Raw genomic sequence first — 23578 nt, 5'->3', positions numbered from 1 at the left:
GGGAGAAGAGGAGGGAGGGATGGATGGATGGATGGATGGAGAAGAGGAGGGAGGGATGGATGGATGGAGGAGAAGAGGAGGGATTTGGGAGGGATGGATGGAGGGAGGGATTTGTCCTGGAGGAGGAGGGAGAGGATAACAGGATGGATGGAGGGAGAAGAGGAGGGAGGGATGGAGGAGTAACAGGAGGGATTTGTCCTGGAGGAGAAGAGGAGGGAGGGATGGATGGATGGATGGATGGAGGGAGTAACAGGAGGGATTTGTCCTGGAGAGATGGATGGATGGATGGATGGAGGGAGAAGAGGAGGGAGGGAGAAGAGGAGGGAGGGAGAAGAGTTAAGGAGGGAGGGAGAAGTGGAGGGAGGGATGGATGGATGGATGGAGGGAGAAGAGGAGGGAGGGATGGATGGATGGATGGATGGAGAAGAGGAGGGAGGGATGGATGGATGGAGGGAGAAGAGGAGGGAGGGATGGATGGAGGGAGAAGAGGGAGGGAGGGATGGATGGATGGAGGGAGAAGAGGAGGGAGGGATGGATGGATGGAGGAGGGAGGAGTAAGAGGAGGGAGGGATGGATGGATGGATGGAGGGAGGGAGGGAGATGGATGGATGGATGGATGGATGGATGGAGAAGAGGATGGAGGGATGGATGGATGGAGGGAGAGATGGATGGATGGAGGAGAAGAGGAGGGAGGGATGGATGGAGGGAGAAGAGGAGGGAGGGATGGAGGGAGTAAAGTAGAGTGAGGGATGGATGGATGGATGGAGGGAGAGATGGATGGATGGAGGGAGGGATGGAGGAGAAGTTAGAGGGTGAGGGATGGATGGATGGAGAGGAGAGAGGGGTGGAGGGAGAAGAGGAGGGAGGGGGGTGGAGGGAGAAGAGGAGGGAGGGATGGAGGAGAAGAGGAGGGAGGGGTGGAGGAGAAGAGGAGGGAGGGGTGGAGGGAGAAGAGGAGGGAGGGGTGGATGGAGGGAGAGATGGATGGATGGAGGGAGAGGAGGAGGAGAAGAGGGATGGATGGAGGAGAAGAGGAGGGAGGGATGGAGGGAGAAGTAGAGTGAGGGATGGATGGATGGATGGAGGGAGAGATGGATGGATGGAGGGAGAAGAGGAGGGGAGTAACAGGGGAGGGATGGATGGATGGATGGATGGAGAAGAGGAGGGAGGGATGGAGGGAGGGAGAAGGGAGTGGAGGGAGGGAGGGGTGGAGGGAGAAGAGGAGGGAGGGGTGGAGGGAGAAGAGGAGGGATGGATGGATGGAGGGAGAGATGGATGGATGGAGGGAGAAGAGGAGGGAGGGATGGATGGAGGGAGAAGAGGAGGGAGGGATGGAGGGAGAAGTAGAGTGAGGGATGGATGGATGGATGGATGGAGGGAGAGATGGAGGGATGGAGGGAGAAGTAGAGTGAGGGATGGATGGATGGAGAAGAGAGGGGTGGAGAGGAGAGGAGAGGAGGGAGGGGTGGAGGGTTAAGGGGAGAAGAGGAGGGAGGGATGGAGGGAGAAGAGGAGGGAGGGGTGGAGGGAGAAGAGGAGGGAGGGGTGGAGAAGGGAGAAGAGGAGGGAGGGGTGGAGGGAGAAGAGGAGGGAGGGATGGAGGGAGAAGAGGAGGGAGGGATGGAGGGAGAAGAGGAGGGAGGGGTGGAGGGAGAAGAGAAGGGAGGGATGGAGGGAGAAGAGGATGGAGGAAGGAGTGGAGATAAGTGTGTATAAATTGTGGGAGCACTCTATCAGAAACATAGAAATCCTTAGAAATCTCCTCTCTCTCTCTGCTACTTCTTCCCTGCACAGCCTCCCGGTCGGAGGAGAGGAAGAGGGGGTTGGAGGAGGAGTTCTCTGTAAGGAGGGATGTTGTCTTTAGGCAACCTGTCCTCTCCCGTTCGCCCACTCAGACCAGTCCAGAGTCTTTAGCCATCTTGTAGAAGATTCCTCTCTTGGTGATGAGAGTGGCGGGAGAGTCAAACTCTGCCATCTCCCCTTTATCCAGGACCAGCACTCTGAAGGAGAGAGAGAGAGAGATGAGAGAGAAAGAGCAGGAGTGTGTGTTTTCATATATTACCTGGTGTAGTCCATGATAGTATTGAGTCAGTCTATATATTACCTGGTGTAGTCCATGATAGTATTGAGTCAGTCTATATATTACCTGGTGTAGTCCATGATAGCATTGAGTCAGTCTATATATTACCTGGTGTAGTCCATGATAGTATTGAGTCAGTCTATATATTACCTGGTGTAGTCCATGATAATATTGAGTCAGTGTATATATTACCTAGTGTAGTCCATGATAGTATTGAGTCAGTCTATATATTACCTGGTGTAGTCCATGATAGTATTGAGTCAGTCTATATATTACCTGGTGTAGTCCATGATAGTATTGAGTCAGTCTATATATTACCTGGTGTAGTCCATGATAGTATTGAGTCAGTCTATATATTACCTGGTGTAGTCCATGATAGTATTGAGTCAGTCTATATATTACCTGGTGTAGTCCATGATAGTATTGAGTCAGTCTATATATTACCTGGTGTAGTCCATGATAGCATTGAGTCAGTCTATATATTACCTGGTGTAGTCCATGATAGTATTGAGTCAGTCTATATATTACCTGGTGTAGTCCATGATAATATTGAGTCAGTGTATATATTACCTAGTGTAGTCCATGATAGTATTGAGTCAGTCTATATATTACCTGATGTAGTCCATGATAGTATTGAGTCAGTCTATATATTACCTGGTGTAGTCCATGATAGTATTGAGTCAGTCTATATATTACCTGGTGTAGTCCATGATAGTATTGAGTCAGTCTATATATTACCTGGTGTAGTCCATGATAGTATTGAGTCAGTCTATATATTACCTGGTGTAGTCCATGATAGTATTGAGTCAGTCTATATATTACCTGGTGTAGTCCATGATAGTATTGAGTCTGTGTGCGATGGTCAGGACAGTGCAGTCATCAAACTGGGTTCTGATGGTGGACTGGATCAGGTTGTCTGTCTCCAGGTCCACAGCAGCTGTGGCCTCATCCAGAACTAAGATCTTCGTCTTCCTCAGGAGGGCTCGGGCCAGACACACCAGCTGGCGCTGACCCAGACTGGAGAGAGATTATGTTAATGAGAGAGAGAGAGGTAAGAAAAGAGAAGGAGAGAGGAGAGGTAAGAAGAGGAGGAGAGAGGTAAGGAGAGAAGGAGAGAGGACAGAGGTAAGAAGAGGAGAGAGGTGAGGAGAGGAGGAGAGAGGTAAGAAGAGGAGGAGAGAGGTAAGAAGAGGAGGAGAGAGGTAAGAAGAGGAGGAGGGAGGAGGAGGGAGAGGTAAGAAGAGGAGGGGAGAGAGGTAAGAAGAGGAGGAGAGAGGTAAGAAGAGGAGGAGAGAGATAAGAAGAAGAGGAGAGAGGTAAGAAGAGGAGGAGAGAGGTAAGAAGAGGAGGAGAGAGGTAAGAAGAGGAGGAGAGAGGTAAGAAGAAGAGGAGAGAGGTAAGAAGAAGAGGAGAGAGGTAAGAAGAGGAGGAGAGAGGTAAGAAGAGGAGGAGAGAGGGTAAGAAGAGGAGGGGAGAGGGAGGAGAGAGGTAAGAAGAGGAGGAGAGAGGTAAGAAGAGAGGAGGAGAGAGGTGAAGAAGGAGAGGAGGAGAGAGGTGAGGAGAGGGAGGAGAGAGGTAAGTTAAGGGAGAGGAGGAGAGAGGTAAGAAGAGGAGGAGAGAGGTAAGAAGAGGAGGAGAGAGGTAAGAAGAGGAGGAGAGAGGTAAGAAGAGGAGGAGAGAGGTAAGAAGAGGAGGAGAGAGGTAAGAAGAGGAGGGAGAGAGGTAAGAAGAGGAGGAGAGAGGTAAGAAGAGGAGGAGAGAGGTAAGAAGAGGAGGAGAGAGGAGGGAAGAAGAGGAGGAGAGAGGTAAGAAGAGGAGGAGAGAGAGAGAGGTAAGAAGAGGAGGAGAGAGGTAAGAAGAGGAGGAGAGAGGTAAGAAGAGGAGGAGAGAGGTAAGAAGAGGAGGAGAGAGGAGGGAAGAGGAGGGAGGAGGAGAGAGGTAAGAAGAGGAGGAGAGAGGTAAGAAGAGGAGGAGAGAGGTAAGAAGAGGAGGAGAGAGGTAAGAAGAGGAGGGAGAGGTAAGAAGAGGAGGAGAGAGGTAAGAAGAAGAGGAGAGAGGTAAGAAGAAGAGGAGAGAGATAAGAAGAAGAGGAGAGAGGTAAGAAGAGGAGGAGAGATCCTGGTAAGAAGAGGAGGAGAGAGGTAAGAAGAGGAGAGAGAGGTAAGAAGAGGAGGAGAGAGGTAAGAAGAGGAGGAGAGAGGTAAGAAGAGGAGGAGAGAGGTAAGAAGAGGAGGAGAGAGGTAAGAAGGAGGAGGAGAGAGGTAAGAAGAGGAGGAGAGAGGTAAGAAGAGGAGGAGAGAGGTAAGAAGAGGAGGAGAGAGATAAGAAGAAGAGGAGAGAGGTAAGAAGAAGAGGAGAGAGGTAAGAAGAGGAGGAGAGAGATAAGAAGAAGAGGAGAGAGGTAAGAAGAGGAGAAGAGAGAGGTAAGAAGAGGAGGGAGAGAGGTAAGAAGAGGAGGAGAGAGGTAAGAAGAAGAGGAGAGAGGTAAGAAGAGGAGGAGAGAGGTAAGAAGAGGAGGAGAGAGGTAAGAAGAGGAGAGAGGTAAGAAGAGGAGGAGAGAGGTAAGAAGAGGAGGAGAGAGGAGAGAGGTAAGAAGAGGAGGAGAGAGGTAAGAAGAGAAGGAGAGAGATAAGAAGAGAAGGAGAGAGGTACGAGAGAGCGAACCAGAAGCTGTGTGTGTATGTAATGCTATGTAGGCCTATGTATGGTGTATGTGGGCCTATGTATGATGTATGAGGTTACCTGAGGTTCTCTCCTCCCTCTGAACACTCGTGGTTGAGTTTGTCCGGCAGGCCCGACACAAAGCTCTTGAGATGGGAGAGCTCCAGGGCTCTCCACACCTCCTCATCAGAGTAGCCATCGAAGGGGTCCAGATTCATCCTCAGAGACCCAGAGAACAACACTGGGTCCTGGAGGGGAGGGAGGAGGGGGAGAGGGGGAGAGCCATGAGAGGGAGGAGGGGAGAGGGGGAGAGCCATGAGAGAGAAGGGGGAGAGAGGGAAAGGGGGAGAGGGAAAGGAGGGGGAGAGGATAAATAAAGATATTTTAAATATAACATGTATGCAGAAGAGTGTGGGTCAGTTTGAGTGTGTCTGTATGGGCCGTGGGTCAGTTTGAGTGTGTCTGTATGGGCCGTGGGTCAGTGTGAGTGTGTCTGTATGGGCCGTGGGTGTGTGGGTCAGTGTGAGTGTGTCTGTATGGGCCGTGGGTGTGTGGGTCAGTCTGAGTGTGTCTGTATGGGCCGTGGGTGTGTGGATTGTGTGGGTCAGTCTGAGTGTGTCTGTATGGGCCGTGGGTGTGTGGGTCAGTTTGAGTGTGTCTGTATGGGCCGTGGGTGTGTGGGTCAGTGTGAGTGTGTCTGTATGGGCCGTGGGTGTGTGGGTCAGTCTGAGTGTGTCTGTATGGGCCGTGGGTGTGTGGGTCAGTCTGAGTGTGTCTGTATGGGCCGTGGGTGTGTGGGTCAGTTTGAGTGTGTCTGTATGGGCCGTGGGTGTGTGGGTCAGTTTGAGTGTGTCTGTATGGGCTGTGGGTGTGTGGGTCAGTGTGAGTGTGTCTGTATGGGCCGTGGGTGTGTGGGTCAGTTTGAGTGTGTCTGTATGGGCCGTGGGTGTGTGGGTCAGTCTGAGTGTGTCTGTATGGGCCGTGGGTGTGTGGGTCAGTCTGAGTGTGTCTGTATGGGCCGTGGGTGTGTGGGTCAGTCTGAGTGTGTCTGTATGGGCCTTGGGTGTGTGGGTCAGTCTGAGTGTGTCTGTATGGGCCGTGGGTGTGTGGGTCAGTCTGAGTGTGTCTGTATGGGCCGTGGGTGTGTGGGTCAGTCTGAGTGTGTCTGTATGGGCCGTGGGTGTGTGGGTCAGTCTGAGTGTGTCTGTATGGGCCTTGGGTGTGTGGGTCAGTCTGAGTGTGTCTGTATGGGCCGTGGGAGTGTGGGTCAGTCTGAGTGTGTCTGTATGGGCCGTGGGTGTGTGGGTCAGTCTGAGTGTGTCTGTATGGGCCGTGGGTGTGTGGGTCAGTCTGAGTGTGTCTGTATGGGCCGTGGGTGTGTGGGTCAGTTTGAGTGTGTCTGTATGGGCCGTGGGTGTGTACCTGTGGTATGATGGTGATCCTGGAGCGGAGTTCATGGAGACCCAGCGTGGCGATGTTAACTCCATCGATATGAATCTCTCCCTCACACGCCTCGATGATGCGGAACAATCCTAGAGTCAGAGAGGACTTCCCTGCTCCTGTACGACCTACTATACCCACCTGGAACAACAACAACAACAACAACAGTCACTACCCTGCTCTGCTCCTGTACGACCTACTATACCCACCTGGAATAACAACAACAGTCACTACCCTGCTCCTGTACGACCTACTATACCCACCTGGAACAACAACAACAACAGTCACTACCCTGCTCCTGTACGACCTACTATACCCACCTGGAACAACGACAACAGTCACTACCCTGCTCCTGTATGACCTACTATACCCACCTGGAATAACAACAACAGTCACTACCCTGCTCCTGTACGACCTACTATACCCACCTGGAATAACAACAAAAACAACAGTCACTACCCTGCTCCTGTACGACCTACTATACCCACCTGGAATAACAACAAAAACAACAGTCACTACCCTGCTCCTGTACGACCTACTATACCCACCTGGAATAACAACAACAGTCACTACCCTGCTCCTGTACGACCTACTATACCCACCTGGAACAACAACAACAACAGTCACTACCCTGCTCCTGTACGACCTACTATACCCACCTGGAACAACGACAACAGTCACTACCCTGCTCCTGTATGACCTACTATACCCACCTGGAATAACAACAACAGTCACTACCCTGCTCCTGTACGACCTACTATACCCACCTGGAATAACAACATAAACAACAGTCACTACCCTGCTCCTGTACGACCTACTATACCCACCTGGAACAACGACAACAGTCACTACCCTGCTCCTGTATGACCTACTATACCCACCTGGAATAACGACAACAGTCACTACCCTGCTCCTGTACGACCTACTATAACCACCTGGAATAACAACAACAACAACAGTCACTACCCTGCTCCTGTACGACCTACTATACCCACCTGGAATAACAACAACAACAACAGTCACTACCCTGCTCCTGTACGACCTACTATACCCACCTGGAATAACAACAGTCACTACCCTGCTCCTGTACGACCTACTATACCCACCTGGAATAACAACAGTCACTACCCTGCTCCTGTACGACCTACTATACCCACCTGGAATAACAATAACAACAGTCACTACCCTGCTCCTGTACGACCTACTATAACCACCTGGAATAACAACAACAACAACAGTCACTACCCTGCTCCTGTACGACCTACTATACCCACCTGGAATAACAACAACAACAGTCACTACCCTGCTCCTGTACGACCTACTATACCCACCTGGAATAACAACAACAACAACAGTCACTACCCTGCTCCTGTACGACCTACTATACCCACCTGGAATAACAACAACAACAACAGTCACTACCCTGCTCCTGTACGACCTACTATACCCACCTGGAATAACAACAGTCACTACCCTGCTCCTGTACGACCTACTATACCCACCTGGAATAACAACAGTCACTACCCTGCTCCTGTACGACCTACTATACCCACCTGGAACAACAACAACAGTCACTACCCTGCTCCTGTACGACCTACTATACCCACCTGGAATAACAACAACAGTCACTACCCTGCTCCTGTACGACCTACTATACCCACCTGGAACAACAACAACAACAACAGTCACTACCCTGCTTCTGTACGACCTACTATACCCACCTGGAATAACAACAACAGTCACTACCCTGCTCCTGTACGACCTACTATACCCACCTGGAACAACAACAACAGTCACTACCCTGCTCCTGTACGACCTACTATACCCACCTGGAACAACAACAATAGTCACTTCCCTGCTCCTGTACGACCTACTATACCCACCTGGAACAACAACAACAGTCACTACCCTGCTCCTGTACGACCTACTATACCCACCTGGAATAACAACAACAGTCACTACCCTGCTCCTGTACGACCTACTATACCCACCTGGAATAACAACAGTCACTACCCTGCTCCTGTACGACCTACTATACCCACCTGGAACAACAACAACAGTCACTACCCTGCTCCTGTACGACCTACTATACCCACCTGGAATAACAACAACAGTCACTACCCTGCTCCTGTACGACCTACTATACCCACCTGGAATAACAACAGTCACTACCCTGCTCCTGTACGACCTACTATACCCACCTGGAATAACAACAGTCACTACCCTGCTCCTGTACGACCTACTATACCCACCTGGAATAACAACAACAGTCACTACCCTGCTCCTGTACGACCTACTATACCCACCTGGAATAACAACAACAGTCACTACCCTGCTCCTGTAGGACCTACTATACCCACCTGGAATAACAACAGTCACTACCCTGCTCCTGTACGACCTACTATACCCACCTGGAACAACAACAACAACAACAGTCACTACCCTGCTCCTGTACGACCTACTATACCCACCTGGAACAACAACAACAACAGTCACTACCCTGCTCCTGTACGACCTACTATACCCACCTGGAATAACAACAACAACAACAGTCACTACCCTGCTTCTGTACGACCTACTATACCCACCTGGAACAACAACAACAACAGTCACTACCCTGCTCCTGTACGACCTACTATACCCACCTGGAATAACAACAACAACAACAGTCACTACCCTGCTCCTGTACGACCTACTATACCCACCTGGAACAACAACAACAACAGTCACTACCCTGCTCCTGTACGACCTACTATACCCACCTGGAATAACAACAACAACAACAACAACAACAGTCACTACCCTGCTCCTGTACGACCTACTATACCCACCTGGTACAACAACAACAACAGTCACTACCCTGCTCCTGTACGACCTACTATACCCACCTGGAATAACAATAACAACAGTCACTACCCTGCTCCTGTACGACCTACTATACCCACCTGGAACAACGACAACAACAGTCACTACCCTGCTCCTGTACGACCTACTATACCCACCTGGAATAACAACAACAACAGTCACTACCCTGCTCCTGTACGACCTACTATACCCACCTGGAATAACAACAACAACAGTCACTACCCTGCTCCTGTACGACCTACTATACCCACCTGGAATAACAATAACAACATTCACTACCCTGCTCCTGTACGACCTACTATACCCACCTGGAATAACAACAACAACAACAGTCACTACCCTGCTCCTGTACGACCTACTATACCCACCTGGAATAACAACAGTCACTACCCTGCTCCTGTACGACCTACTATACCCACCTGGAATAACAACAGTCACTACCCTGCTCCTGTACGACCTACTATACCCACCTGGAACAACAACAACAGTCACTACCCTGCTCCTGTACGACCTACTATACCCACCTGGAATAACAACAACAGTCACTACCCTGCTCCTGTACGACCTACTATACCCACCTGGAATAACAACAAAAACAACAGTCACTACCCTGCTCCTGTACGACCTACTATACCCACCTGGAATAACAACAACAGTCACTACCCTGCTCCTGTACGACCTACTATACCCACCTGGAACAACAACAACAACAGTCACTACCCTGCTCCTGTACGACCTACTATACCCACCTGGAACAACGACAACAGTCACTACCCTGCTCCTGTATGACCTACTATACCCACCTGGAATAACAACAACAGTCACTACCCTGCTCCTGTACGACCTACTATACCCACCTGGAATAACAACAACAGTCACTACCCTGCTCCTGTACGACCTACTATACCCACCTGGAACAACGACAACAGTCACTACCCTGCTCCTGTATGACCTACTATACCCACCTGGAATAACGACAACAGTCACTACCCTGCTCCTGTACGACCTACTATAACCACCTGGAATAACAACAACAACAACAGTCACTACCCTGCTCCTGTACGACCTACTATACCCACCTGGAATAACAACAACAACAACAGTCACTACCCTGCTCCTGTACGACCTACTATACCCACCTGGAATAACAACAGTCACTACCCTGCTCCTGTACGACCTACTATACCCACCTGGAATAACAACAGTCACTACCCTGCTCCTGTACGACCTACTATACCCACCTGGAATAACAACAGTCACTACCCTGCTCCTGTACGACCTACTATAACCACCTGGAATAACAACAACAACAACAGTCACTACCCTGCTCCTGTACGACCTACTATACCCACCTGGAATAACAAGAACAACAGTCACTACCCTGCTCCTGTACGACCTACTATACCCACCTGGAATAACAACAACAACAACAGTCACTACCCTGCTCCTGTACGACCTACTATACCCACCTGGAATAACAACAACAACAACAGTCACTACCCTGCTCCTGTACGACCTACTATACCCACCTGGAATAACAACAGTCACTACCCTGCTCCTGTACGACCTACTATACCCACCTGGAATAACAACAGTCACTACCCTGCTCCTGTACGACCTACTATACCCACCTGGAACAACAACAACAGTCACTACCCTGCTCCTGTACGACCTACTATACCCACCTGGAATAACAACAACAGTCACTACCCTGCTCCTGTACGACCTACTATACCCACCTGGAATAACAACAACAGTCACTACCCTGCTCCTGTACGACCTACTATACCCACCTGGAACAACAACAACAACAACAGTCACTACCCTGCTTCTGTACGACCTACTATACCCACCTGGAATAACAACAACAGTCACTACCCTGCTCCTGTACGACCTACTATACCCACCTGGAACAACAACAACAGTCACTACCCTGCTCCTGTACGACCTACTATACCCACCTGGAACAACAACAATAGTCACTTCCCTGCTCCTGTACGACCTACTATACCCACCTGGAACAACAACAACAGTCACTACCCTGCTCCTGTACGACCTACTATACCCACCTGGAATAACAACAACAGTCACTACCCTGCTCCTGTACGACCTACTATACCCACCTGGAATAACAACAGTCACTACCCTGCTCCTGTACGACCTACTATACCCACCTGGAACAACAACAACAGTCACTACCCTGCTCCTGTACGACCTACTATACCCACCTGGAATAACAACAACAGTCACTACCCTGCTCCTGTACGACCTACTATACCCACCTGGAATAACAACAACAGTCACTACCCTGCTCCTGTACGACCTACTATACCCACCTGGAACAACAACAACAACAACAGTCACTACCCTGCTCCTGTACGACCTACTATACCCACCTGGAACAACAACAACAACAGTCACTACCCTGCTCCTGTACGACCTACTATACCCACCTGGAATAACAACAACAACAACAGTCACTACCCTGCTTCTGTACGACCTACTATACCCACCTGGAACAACAACAACAACAGTCACTACCCTGCTCCTGTACGACCTACTATACCCACCTGGAATAACAACAACAACAACAGTCACTACCCTGCTCCTGTACGACCTACTATACCCACCTGGTACAACAACAACAACAGTCACTACCCTGCTCCTGTACGACCTACTATACCCACCTGGAATAACAATAACAACAGTCACTACCCTGCTCCTGTACGACCTACTATACCCACCTGGAACAACGACAACAACAGTCACTACCCTGCTCCTGTACGACCTACTATACCCACCTGGAATAACAACAACAACAGTCACTACCCTGCTCCTGTACGACCTACTATACCCACCTGGAATAACAACAACAACAGTCACTACCCTGCTCCTGTACGACCTACTATACCCACCTGGAATAACAATAACAACAGTCACTACCCTGCTCCTGTACGACCTACTATACCCACCTGGAATAACAACAACAACAACAGTCACTACCCTGCTCCTGTACGACCTACTATACCCACCTGGAATAACAACAGTCACTACCCTGCTCCTGTACGACCTACTATACCCACCTGGAATAACAACAGTCACTACCCTGCTCCTGTACGACCTACTATACCCACCTGGAATAACAACAACAACAGTCACTACCCTGCTCCTGTACGACCTACTATACCCACCTGGAATAACAACAACAGTCACTACCCTGCTCTTGTACGACCTACTATACCCACCTGGAACAACGACAACAACAGTCACTACCCTGCTCCTGTACGACCTACTATACCCACCTGGAATAACAACAACAACAGTCACTACCCTGCTCCTGTACGACCTACTATACCCACCTGGAATAACAACAACAACAACAGTCACTACCCTGCTCCTGTACGACCTACTATAACCACCTGGAATAACAACAACAACAGTCACTACCCTGCTCCTGTACGACCTACTATACCCACCTGGAATAACAACAACAACAGTCACTACCCTGCTCCTGTACGACCTACTATACCCACCTGGAATAACAATAACAACAGTCACTACCCTGCTCGTGTACGACCTACTATACCCACCTGGAATAACAACAACAACAACAGTCACTACCCTGCTCCTGTACGACCTACTATACCCACCTGGAATAACAACAACAGTTACTATCCTGCTCCTGTACGACCTACTATACCCACCTGGAATAACAACAACAACAGTCACTACCCTGCTCCTGTACGACCTACTATACCCATCTGGAATAACAATAACAACAGTCACTACCCTGCTCCTGTACGACCTACTATACCCACCTGGAATAACAACAGTCACTACCCTGCTCCTGTACGACCTACTATACCCACCTGGAATAACAACAGTCACTACCCTGCTCCTGTACGACCTACTATACCCACCTGGAACAACAACAACAGTCACTACCCTGCTCCTGTACGACCTACTATACCCACCTGGAATAACAACAACAGTCACTACCCTGCTCCTGTACGACCTACTATACCCACCTGGAATAACAACAAAAACAACAGTCACTACCCTGCTCCTGTACGACCTACTATACCCACCTGGAATAACAACAACAGTCACTACCCTGCTCCTGTACGACCTACTATACCCACCTGGAACAACAACAACAACAGTCACTACCCTGCTCCTGTACGACCTACTATACCCACCTGGAACAACGACAACAGTCACTACCCTGCTCCTGTATGACCTACTATACCCACCTGGAATAACAACAACAGTCACTACCCTGCTCCTGTACGACCTACTATACCCACCTGGAATAACAACAACAGTCACTACCCTGCTCCTGTACGACCTACTATACCCACCTGGAACAACGACAACAGTCACTACCCTGCTCCTGTATGACCTACTATACCCACCTGGAATAACGACAACAGTCACTACCCTGCTCCTGTACGACCTACTATAACCACCTGGAATAACAACAACAACAACAGTCACTACCCTGCTCCTGTACGACCTACTATACCCACCTGGAATAACAACAACAACAACAGTCACTACCCTGCTCCTGTACGACCTACTATACCCACCTGGAATAACAACAGTCACTACCCTGCTCCTGTACGACCTACTATACCCACCTGGAATAACAACAGTCACTACCCTGCTCCTGTACGACCTACTATACCCACCTGGAATAACAACAGTCACTACCCTGCTCCTGTACGACCTACTATAACCACCTGGAATAACAACAACAACAACAGTCACTACCCTGCTCCTGTACGACCTACTATACCCACCTGGAATAACAAGAACAACAGTCACTACCCTGCTCCTGTACGACCTACTATACCCACCTGGAATAACAACAACAACAACAGTCACTACCCTGCTCCTGTACGACCTACTATACCCACCTGAATAACAACAACAACAACAGTCACTACCCTGCTCCTGTACGACCTACTATACCCACCTGGAATAACAACAGTCACTACCCTGCTCCTGTACGACCTACTATACCCACCTGGAATAACAACAGTCACTACCCTGCTCCTGTACGACCTACTATACCCACCTGGAACAACAACAACAGTCACTACCCTGCTCCTGTACGACCTACTATACCCACCTGGAATAACAACAACAGTCACTACCCTGCTCCTGTACGACCTACTATACCCACCTGGAATAACAACAACAGTCACTACCCTGCTCCTGTACGACCTACTATACCCACCTGGAACAACAACAACAACAACAGTCACTACCCTGCTTCTGTACGACCTACTATACCCACCTGGAATAACAACAACAGTCACTACCCTGCTCCTGTACGACCTACTATACCCACCTGGAACAACAACAACAGTCACTACCCTGCTCCTGTACGACCTACTATACCCACCTGGAACAACAACAATAGTCACTTCCCTGCTCCTGTACGACCTACTATACCCACCTGGAACAACAACAACAGTCACTACCCTGCTCCTGTACGACCTACTATACCCACCTGGAATAACAACAACAGTCACTACCCTGCTCCTGTACGACCTACTATACCCACCTGGAATAACAACAGTCACTACCCTGCTCCTGTACGACCTACTATACCCACCTGAACAACAACAGTCACTACCCTGCTCCTGTACGACCTACTATACCCACCTGGAATAACAACAACAGTCACTACCCTGCTCCTGTACGACCTACTATACCCACCTGGAATAACAACAACAGTCACTACCCTGCTCCTGTACGACCTACTATACCCACCTGGAATAACAACAGTCACTACCCTGCTCCTGTACGACCTACTATACCCACCTGGAACAACAACAACAACAACAGTCACTACCCTGCTCCTGTACGACCTACTATACCCACCTGGAACAACAACAACAACAGTCACTACCCTGCTCCTGTACGACCTACTATACCCACCTGGAATAACAACAACAACAACAGTCACTACCCTGCTTCTGTACGACCTACTATACCCACCTGGAACAACAACAACAACAGTCACTACCCTGCTCCTGTACGACCTACTATACCCACCTGGAATAACAACAACAACAACAGTCACTACCCTGCTCCTGTACGACCTACTATACCCACCTGGAACAACAACAACAACAGTCACTACCCTGCTCCTGTACGACCTACTATACCCACCTGGAATAACAACAACAACAACAACAACAACAGTCACTACCCTGCTCCTGTACGACCTACTATACCCACCTGGTACAACAACAACAACAGTCACTACCCTGCTCCTGTACGACCTACTATACCCACCTGGAATAACAATAACAACAGTCACTACCCTGCTCCTGTACGACCTACTATACCCACCTGGAACAACGACAACAACAGTCACTACCCTGCTCCTGTACGACCTACTATACCCACCTGGAATAACAACAACAACAGTCACTACCCTGCTCCTGTACGACCTACTATACCCACCTGGAATAACAACAACAACAGTCACTACCCTGCTCCTGTACGACCTACTATACCCACCTGGAATAACAATAACAACAGTCACTACCCTGCTCCTGTACGACCTACTATACCCACCTGGAATAACAACAACAACAGTCACTACCCTGCTCCTGTACGACCTACTATACCCACCTGGAATAACAACAGTCACTACCCTGCTCCTGTACGACCTACTATACCCACCTGGAATAACAACAGTCACTACCCTGCTCCTGTACGACCTACTATACCCACCTGGAACAACAACAACAGTCACTACCCTGCTCCTGTACGACCTACTATACCCACCTGGAATAACAACAACAGTCACTACCCTGCTCCTGTACGACCTACTATACCCACCTGGAACAACGACAACAACAGTCACTACCCTGCTCCTGTACGACCTACTATACCCACCTGGAATAACAACAACAACAGTCACTACCCTGCTCCTGTACGACCTACTATACCCACCTGGAATAACAACAACAACAACAGTCACTACCCTGCTCCTGTACGACCTACTATAACCACCTGGAATAACAACAACAACAGTCACTACCCTGCTCCTGTACGACCTACTATACCCACCTGGAATAACAACAACAACAGTCACTACCCTGCTCCTGTACGACCTACTATACCCACCTGGAATAACAATAACAACAGTCACTACCCTGCTCGTGTACGACCTACTATACCCACCTGGAATAACAACAACAACAACAGTCACTACCCTGCTCCTGTACGACCTACTATACCCACCTGGAATAACAACAACAGTTACTATCCTGCTCCTGTACGACCTACTATACCCACCTGGAATAACAACAACAACAGTCACTACCCTGCTCCTGTACGACCTACTATACCCATCTGGAATAACAATAACAACAGTCACTACCCTGCTCCTGTACGACCTACTATACCCACCTGGAATAACAATAACACCAGTCACTACCCTGCTCCTGTACGACCTACTATACCCACCTGGAATAACAATAACAACAGTCACTACCCTGCTCCTGTACGACCTACTATACCCACCTGGAACAACAACAACAGTCACTACCCTGGTCCTGTACGACCTACTATACCCACCCTACCCTTTCACTCAGCCTAATCCCCCGTCACTCAGCCTAATCCCCCGTCACGCAGCCTAAACCCCCGTCACGCAGCCTAATCCCCCGTCACGCACCCTAATCCCCCGTCACTCAGCCTAATCCCCCGTCACTCAGCCTAATCCCCCGTCACTCAGCCTAATCCCCCGTCACGCAGCCTAATCCCCCGTCACGCAGCCTAATCCCCCGTCACGCAGCCTAATCCCCCGTCACTCAGCCTAATCCCCCACCAGTCACGCAGCCTAAACCCCGTCACTCAGCCTAATCCCCCACCAGTCACGCAGCCTAATCCCCCGTCACTCAGCCTAATCCCCCACCAGTCACGCAGCCTAATCCCCCACCAGTCACGCAGCCTAATCCCCCGTCGCTCAGCCTAATCCCCTCCTGTCACGCATCCTAATCCCCTCCTGTCACACAGGCCGTACCCTCCTGTCACACAGGCCGTACCCTCCTGTCACACAGCCCGTACCCTCCTGTCACACAGCCCGTACCCTCCTGTCACACAGCCCGTACCCTCCTGTCACACAGCCCGTACCCTCCTGTCACACAGCCCGTACCCTCCTGTCACACAGCCCGTACCCTCCTGTCACACAGCCCGTACCCTCCTGTCACACAGCCCGTACCCTCCTGTCACACAGCCCGTACCCTCCTGTCACACAGCCCGTACCCTCCTGTCACACAGCCCGTACCCTCCTGTCACACAGCCCGTACCCTCCTGTCACACAGCCCGTACCCTCCTGTCACACAGCCCGTACCCTCCTGTCACACAGCCCGTACCCTCCTGTCACACAGCCCGTACCCTCCTGTCACACAGCCCGTACCCTCCTGTCACACAGCCCGTACCCTCCTGTCACACAGCCCGTACCCTCCTGTCACACAGCCCGTACCCTCCTGTCACACAGCCCGTACCCTCCTGTCACACAGCCCGTACCCTCCTGTCACACAGCCCGTACCCTCCTGTCACACAGCCCGTACCCTCCTGTCACACAGCCCGTACCCTCCTGTCACACAGCCCGTACCCTCCTGTCACACAGCCCGTACCCTCCTGTCACACAGCCCGTACCCTCCTGTCACACAGCCCGTACCCTCCTGTCACACAGCCCGTACCCTCCTGTCACACAGCCCGTACCCTCCTGTCATACAGTCCGTACCCCCCCATCACATACCTTCTCTCCTCCGTGGATGGCTACGGTGATGTTGCGTACTGCCAGTTCCTGGTCCTCTCTGTATCGCAGACCAAACCCTCTGATGTCTATGTTGCCTGCTGTGGGCCAGCCTGGAGGCAGAGACGATTGGTCATGTCTCCAGTCCGCCTGCGAGGGGACAAACAGAGGTATATACACACACAGCCATACACACAGAGTTCCCGTGTACACACAGTCATACACACAGAGTTCCCGTGTACACACAGTCATACACACAGAGTTCCCGTGTACACAACTAAATAAATAAAATAACCATCATAACTGTTTTAAAGAAGTAGAAAGACCAGCTGACTGAAGGACAGTATGGCAGCTCATATGTTATTTTATAGAAAGACCAGCTGACTGAAGGACAGTATGGCAGGTCATATGTTATTTTATAGAAAGACCAGCTGACTGAAGGACAGTATAGCAGATCATATGTTATTTTATAGAAAGACCAGCTGACTGAAGGACAGTATAGCAGATCATATGTTATTTTATAGAAGTAGAAAGACCAGCTGACTGAAGGACAGTATGGCAGATCATATGTTATTTTATAGAAAGACCAGCTGACTGAAGGACAGTATGGCAGCTCATATGTTATTTTATAGAAAGACCAGCTGACTGAAGGACAGTATGGCAGGTCATATGTTATTTTATAGAAGTAGAAAGACCAGCTGACTGAAGGACAGTATAGCAGATCATATGTTATTTTATAGAAAGACCAGCTGACTGAAGGACAGTATAGCAGATCATATGTTATTTTATAGAAAGACCAGCTGACTGAAGGACAGTATGGCAGATCATATGTTATTTTATAGAAAGACCAGCTGACTGAAGGACAGTATGGCAGATCATATGTTATTTTATAGAAAGACCAGCTGACTGAAGGACAGTATGGCAGGTCATATGTTATTTTATAGAAAGACCAGCTGACTGAAGGACAGTATGGCAGGTCATATGTTATTTTATAGAAAGACCAGCTGACTGAAGGACAGTATGGCAGGTCATATGTTATTTTATAGAAAGACCAGCTGACTGAAGGACAGTATGGCAGATCATATGTTATTTTTATAGAAAGACCAGCTGACTGAAGGACAGTATGGCAGATCATATGTTATTTTATAGAAGTAGAAAGACCAGCTGACTGAAGGACAGTATGGCAGATCATATGTTATTTTATAGAAGTAGAAAGACCAGCTGACTGAAGGACAGTATGGCAGCTCATATGTTATTTTATAGAAGTAGAAAGACCAGCTGACTGAAGGACAGTATGGCAGGTCATATGTTATTTTATAGAAAGACCAGCTGACTGAAGGACAGTATGGCAGGTCATATGTTATTTTATAGAAAGACCAGCTGACTGAAGGACAGTATGGCAGCTCATATGTTATTTTATAGAAAGACCAGCTGACTGAAGGACAGTATGACAGCTCATATGTTATTTTATAGAAAGACCAGCTGACTGAAGGACAGTATGGCAGCTCATATGTTATTTTATAGAAGTAGAAAGACCAGCTGACTGAAGGACAGTATGGCAGATCATATGTTATTTTATAGAAAGACCAGCTGACTGAAGGACAGTATGGCAGGTCATATGTTATTTTATAGAAAGACCAGCTGACTGAAGGACAGTATGGCAGCTCATATGTTATTTTATAGAAAGACCAGCTGACTGAAGGACAGTATGGCAGCTCATATGTTATTTTTAGAAGTAGAAAGACCAGCTGACTGAAGGACAGTATGGCAGGTCATGTTATTTTATAGAAAGACCAGCTGACTGAAGGACAGTATGGCAGATCATATGTTATTTTATAGAAAGACCAGCTGACTGAAGGACAGTATGGCAGCTCATATGTTATTTTATAGAAAGACCAGCTGACTGAAGGACAGTATGGCAGCTCATATGTTATTTTATAGAAAGACCAGCTGACTGAAGGAATGGAGGTCATGTTATTTTATAGAAAGACCAGCTGACTCATATGTTATGTTATTTTATAGAAAGACCAGCTGACTGAAGGACAGTATGGCAGATCATATGTTATTTTATAGAAAGACCAGCTGACTGAAGGACAGTATGGCAGGTCATATGTTATTTTATAGAAAGACCAGCTGACTGAAGGACAGTATGGCAGGTCATATGTTATTTTATAGAAAGACCAGCTGACTGAAGGACAGTATGGCAGGTCATGTTATTTTATAGAAAGACCAGCTGACTGAAGGACAGTATGGCAGGTCATATGTTATTTTATAGAAAGACCAGCTGACTGAAGGACAGTATGGCAGGTCATATGTTATTTTATAGAAAGACCAGCTGACTGAAGGACAGTATGGCAGATCATATGTTATTTTATAGAAAGACCAGCTGACTGAAGGACAGTATGGCAGATCATATGTTATTTTATAGAAAGACCAGCTGACTGAAGGACAGTATGGCAGGTCATATGTTATTTTATAGAAAGACCAGCTGACTGAAGGACAGTATGGCAGGTCATATGTTATTTTATAGAAAGACCAGCTGACTGAAGGACAGTATGGCAGCTCATATGTTATTTTATAGAAAGACCAGCTGACTGAAGGACAGTATGGCAGGTCATATGTTATTTTATAGAAAGACCAGCTGACTGAAGGACAGTATGGCAGGTCATATGTTATTTTATAGAAAGACCAGCTGACTGGAAGGACAGTATGGCAGGTCATATGTTATTTTATAGAAAGACCAGCTGACTGAAGGACAGTATGGCAGATCATATGTTATTTTATAGAAAGACCAGCTGACTGAAGGACAGTATGGCAGGTCATATGTTATTTTATAGAAAGACCAGCTGACTGAAGGACAGTATGGCAGGTCATATGTTATTTTATAGAAAGACCAGCTGACTGAAGGACAGTATGGCAGGTCATATGTTATTTTATAGAAAGACCAGCTGACTGAAGGACAGTATGGCAGATCATATGTTATTTTATAGAAAGACCAGCTGACTGAAGGACAGTATGGCAGGTCATATGTTATTTTATAGAAAGACCAGCTGACTGAAGGACAGTATGGCAGGTCATATGTTATTTTATAGAAGTAGAAAGACCAGCTGACTGAAGGACAGTATGGCAGGTCATATGTTATTTTATAGAAAGACCAGCTGACTGAAGGACAGTATGGCAGCTCATATGTTATTTTATAGAAAGACCAGCTGACTGAAGGACAGTATGGCAGGTCATGTTATTTTATAGAAAGACCAGCTGACTGAAGGACAGTATGGCAGGTCATATGTTATTTTATAGAAGTAGAAAGTACCAGCTGACTGAAGGACAGTATGGCAGGTCATATGTTATTTTATAGAAAGACCAGCTGACTGAAGGACAGTATGGCAGATCATATGTTATTTTATAGAAAGACCAGCTGACTGAAGGACAGTATGGCAGATCATATGTTATTTTATAGAAAGACCAGCTGACTGAAGGACAGTATAGCAGGTCATATGTTATTTTTATAGAAAGACCAGCTGACTGAAGGACAGTATGGTAGGTCATATGTTATTTTATAGAAAGACCAGCTGACTGAAGGACAGTATGGCAGGTCATATGTTATTTTATAGAAAGACCAGCTGACTGAAGGACAGTATGACAGGTCATATGTTATTTTATAGGAGTAGAAAGACCAGCTGACTGAAGGACAGTATGGCAGATCATATGTTATTTATAGAAAGACCAGCTGACTGAAGGACAGTATGGCAGGTCATATGTTATTTTATAGAAAGACCAGCTGACTGAAGGACAGTGGCAGGTCATGTTATTTTATAGAAGTAGAAAGGTCATATGTTATTTTATAGAAGTAGAAAGACCAGCTGACTGAAGGACAGTATGGCAGGTCATATGTTATTTTTAGAAGTAGAAAGACCAGCTGACTGAAGGACAGTATGGCAGCTCATATGTTATTTTATATAGAAAGACCAGCTGACTGAAGGACAGTATGGCAGGTCATGTTATTTTTATAGAAAGACCAGCTGACTGAAGGACAGTATGGCAGGTCATATGTTATTTTATAGAAAGACCAGCTGTAGAAAGACCATATGTTATTTTATAGAAAGCTGACTGAAGGACAGTATGGCAGCTCATATGTTATTTTATAGAAAGACCAGCTGACTGAAGGACAGTATGGCAGGTCATATGTTATTTTATAGAAAGACCAGCTGACTGAAGGACAGTATGGCAGATCATATGTTATTTTATAGAAAGACCAGCTGACTGGAAGGACAGTATAGCAGGTCATATGTTATTTTATAGAAAGACCAGCTGACTGAAGGACAGTATGGCAGGTCATATGTTATTTTATAGAAAGACCAGCTGACTGGAAGGACAGTATGGCAGGTCATATGTTATTTTATAGAAAGACCAGCTGACTGAAGGACAGTATGGCAGATCATATGTTATTTTATAGAAAGACCAGCTGACTGAAGGACAGTATGGCAGATCATATTATTTTATAGAAAGACCAGCTGACTGAAGGACAGTATAGCAGGTCATATGTTATTTTATAGAAGTAGAAAGACCAGCTGACTGAAGGACAGTATGGTAGCTCATATGTTATTTTATAGAAGTAGAAAGACCAGCTGACTGAAGGACAGTATGGCAGGTCATATGTTATTTTATAGAAAGACCAGCTGACTGAAGGACAGTATGACAGCTCATATGTTATTTTATAGAGTAGAAAGACCAGCTGATAAGGACAGTATGGCAGCTCATATGTTATTTTATAGAAAGACCAGCTGACTGAAGGACAGTATGGCAGGTCATATGTTATTTTATAGAAAGACCAGCTGACTGAAGGACAGTATGGCAGGTCATGTTATTTATAGAAGTAGAAAGACCAGCTGACTGAAGGACAGTATGGCAGCTCATATGTTATTTTATAGAAAGACCAGCTGACTGAAGGACAGTATGGCAGCTCATATGTTATTTTATAGAAGTAGAAAGACCAGCTGACTGAAGGACAGTATGGCAGCTCATATGTTATTTTATAGGAGTAGAAAGACCAGCTGACTGAAGGACAGTATGGCAGATCATATGTTATTTTATAGAAAGACCAGCTGACTGAAGGACAGTATGGCAGCTCATATGTTATTTTATAGAAAGACCAGCTGACTGAAGGACAGTATGGCAGCTCATATGTTATTTTTATAGAAAGACCAGCTGCTGAAGGACAGTATGGCAGATCATATGTTATTTTATAGAAAGACCAGCTGAAGGACTGAAGGACAGTAGTAGCAGGTCATATGTTATTTTATAGAAAAGACCAGCTGACTGAAGGACAGTATGGCAGCTCAGAAAGACCAGCTGACTGAAGGACAGTATGGCAGGTCATATGTTATTTTATAGAAAGAAGCTGACTGAAGGACAGTATGGCAGATCATATGTTATTTTATAGAAAGACCAGCTGACTGAAGGACAATGACAGCTCATATGTTATTTTATAGAAAGACCAGCTGACTGAAAGGACAGTATAGCCCAGGTCATATGTTATTTTATAGAAAGACCAGCTGACTGAAGGACAGTATGGCAGGTCATATGTTATTTTATAGAAAGACCAGCTGACTGAAGGACAGTATGGCAGATCATATGTTATTTTATAGAAAGACCAGCTGACTGAAGGACAGTATGGCAGATCATATGTTATTTTATAGAAAGACCAGCTGACTGAAGGACAGTATGGCAGGTCATATGTTATTTTA

General features: G+C 47.5%; 1 protein-coding gene across 1 annotated transcript; it reads right to left on the bottom strand.

The window, feature by feature from the left end:
* Positions 1 to 1726: 1726 nt before the first annotated feature.
* On the bottom strand, positions 1727 to 17981 carry LOC124020456 (multidrug resistance-associated protein 1-like; the record flags this gene model as incomplete). Its single annotated transcript, XM_046335691.1, has 5 exons — positions 1727 to 2000; positions 2903 to 3097; positions 4823 to 4989; positions 6164 to 6322; positions 17835 to 17981. Coding segments are annotated over 5 exons (777 nt in total), but the record flags the coding sequence as incomplete, so codon positions are not given.
* Positions 17982 to 23578: the final 5597 nt, after the last annotated feature.

Source organism: Oncorhynchus gorbuscha, unplaced genomic scaffold (genome assembly GCF_021184085.1).
Source record: "Oncorhynchus gorbuscha isolate QuinsamMale2020 ecotype Even-year unplaced genomic scaffold, OgorEven_v1.0 Un_scaffold_821, whole genome shotgun sequence".
NCBI classification, from domain to species: Eukaryota; Metazoa; Chordata; class Actinopteri; order Salmoniformes; family Salmonidae; genus Oncorhynchus; species Oncorhynchus gorbuscha.
This window is presented reverse-complemented; position numbering and strand designations above follow the sequence as displayed.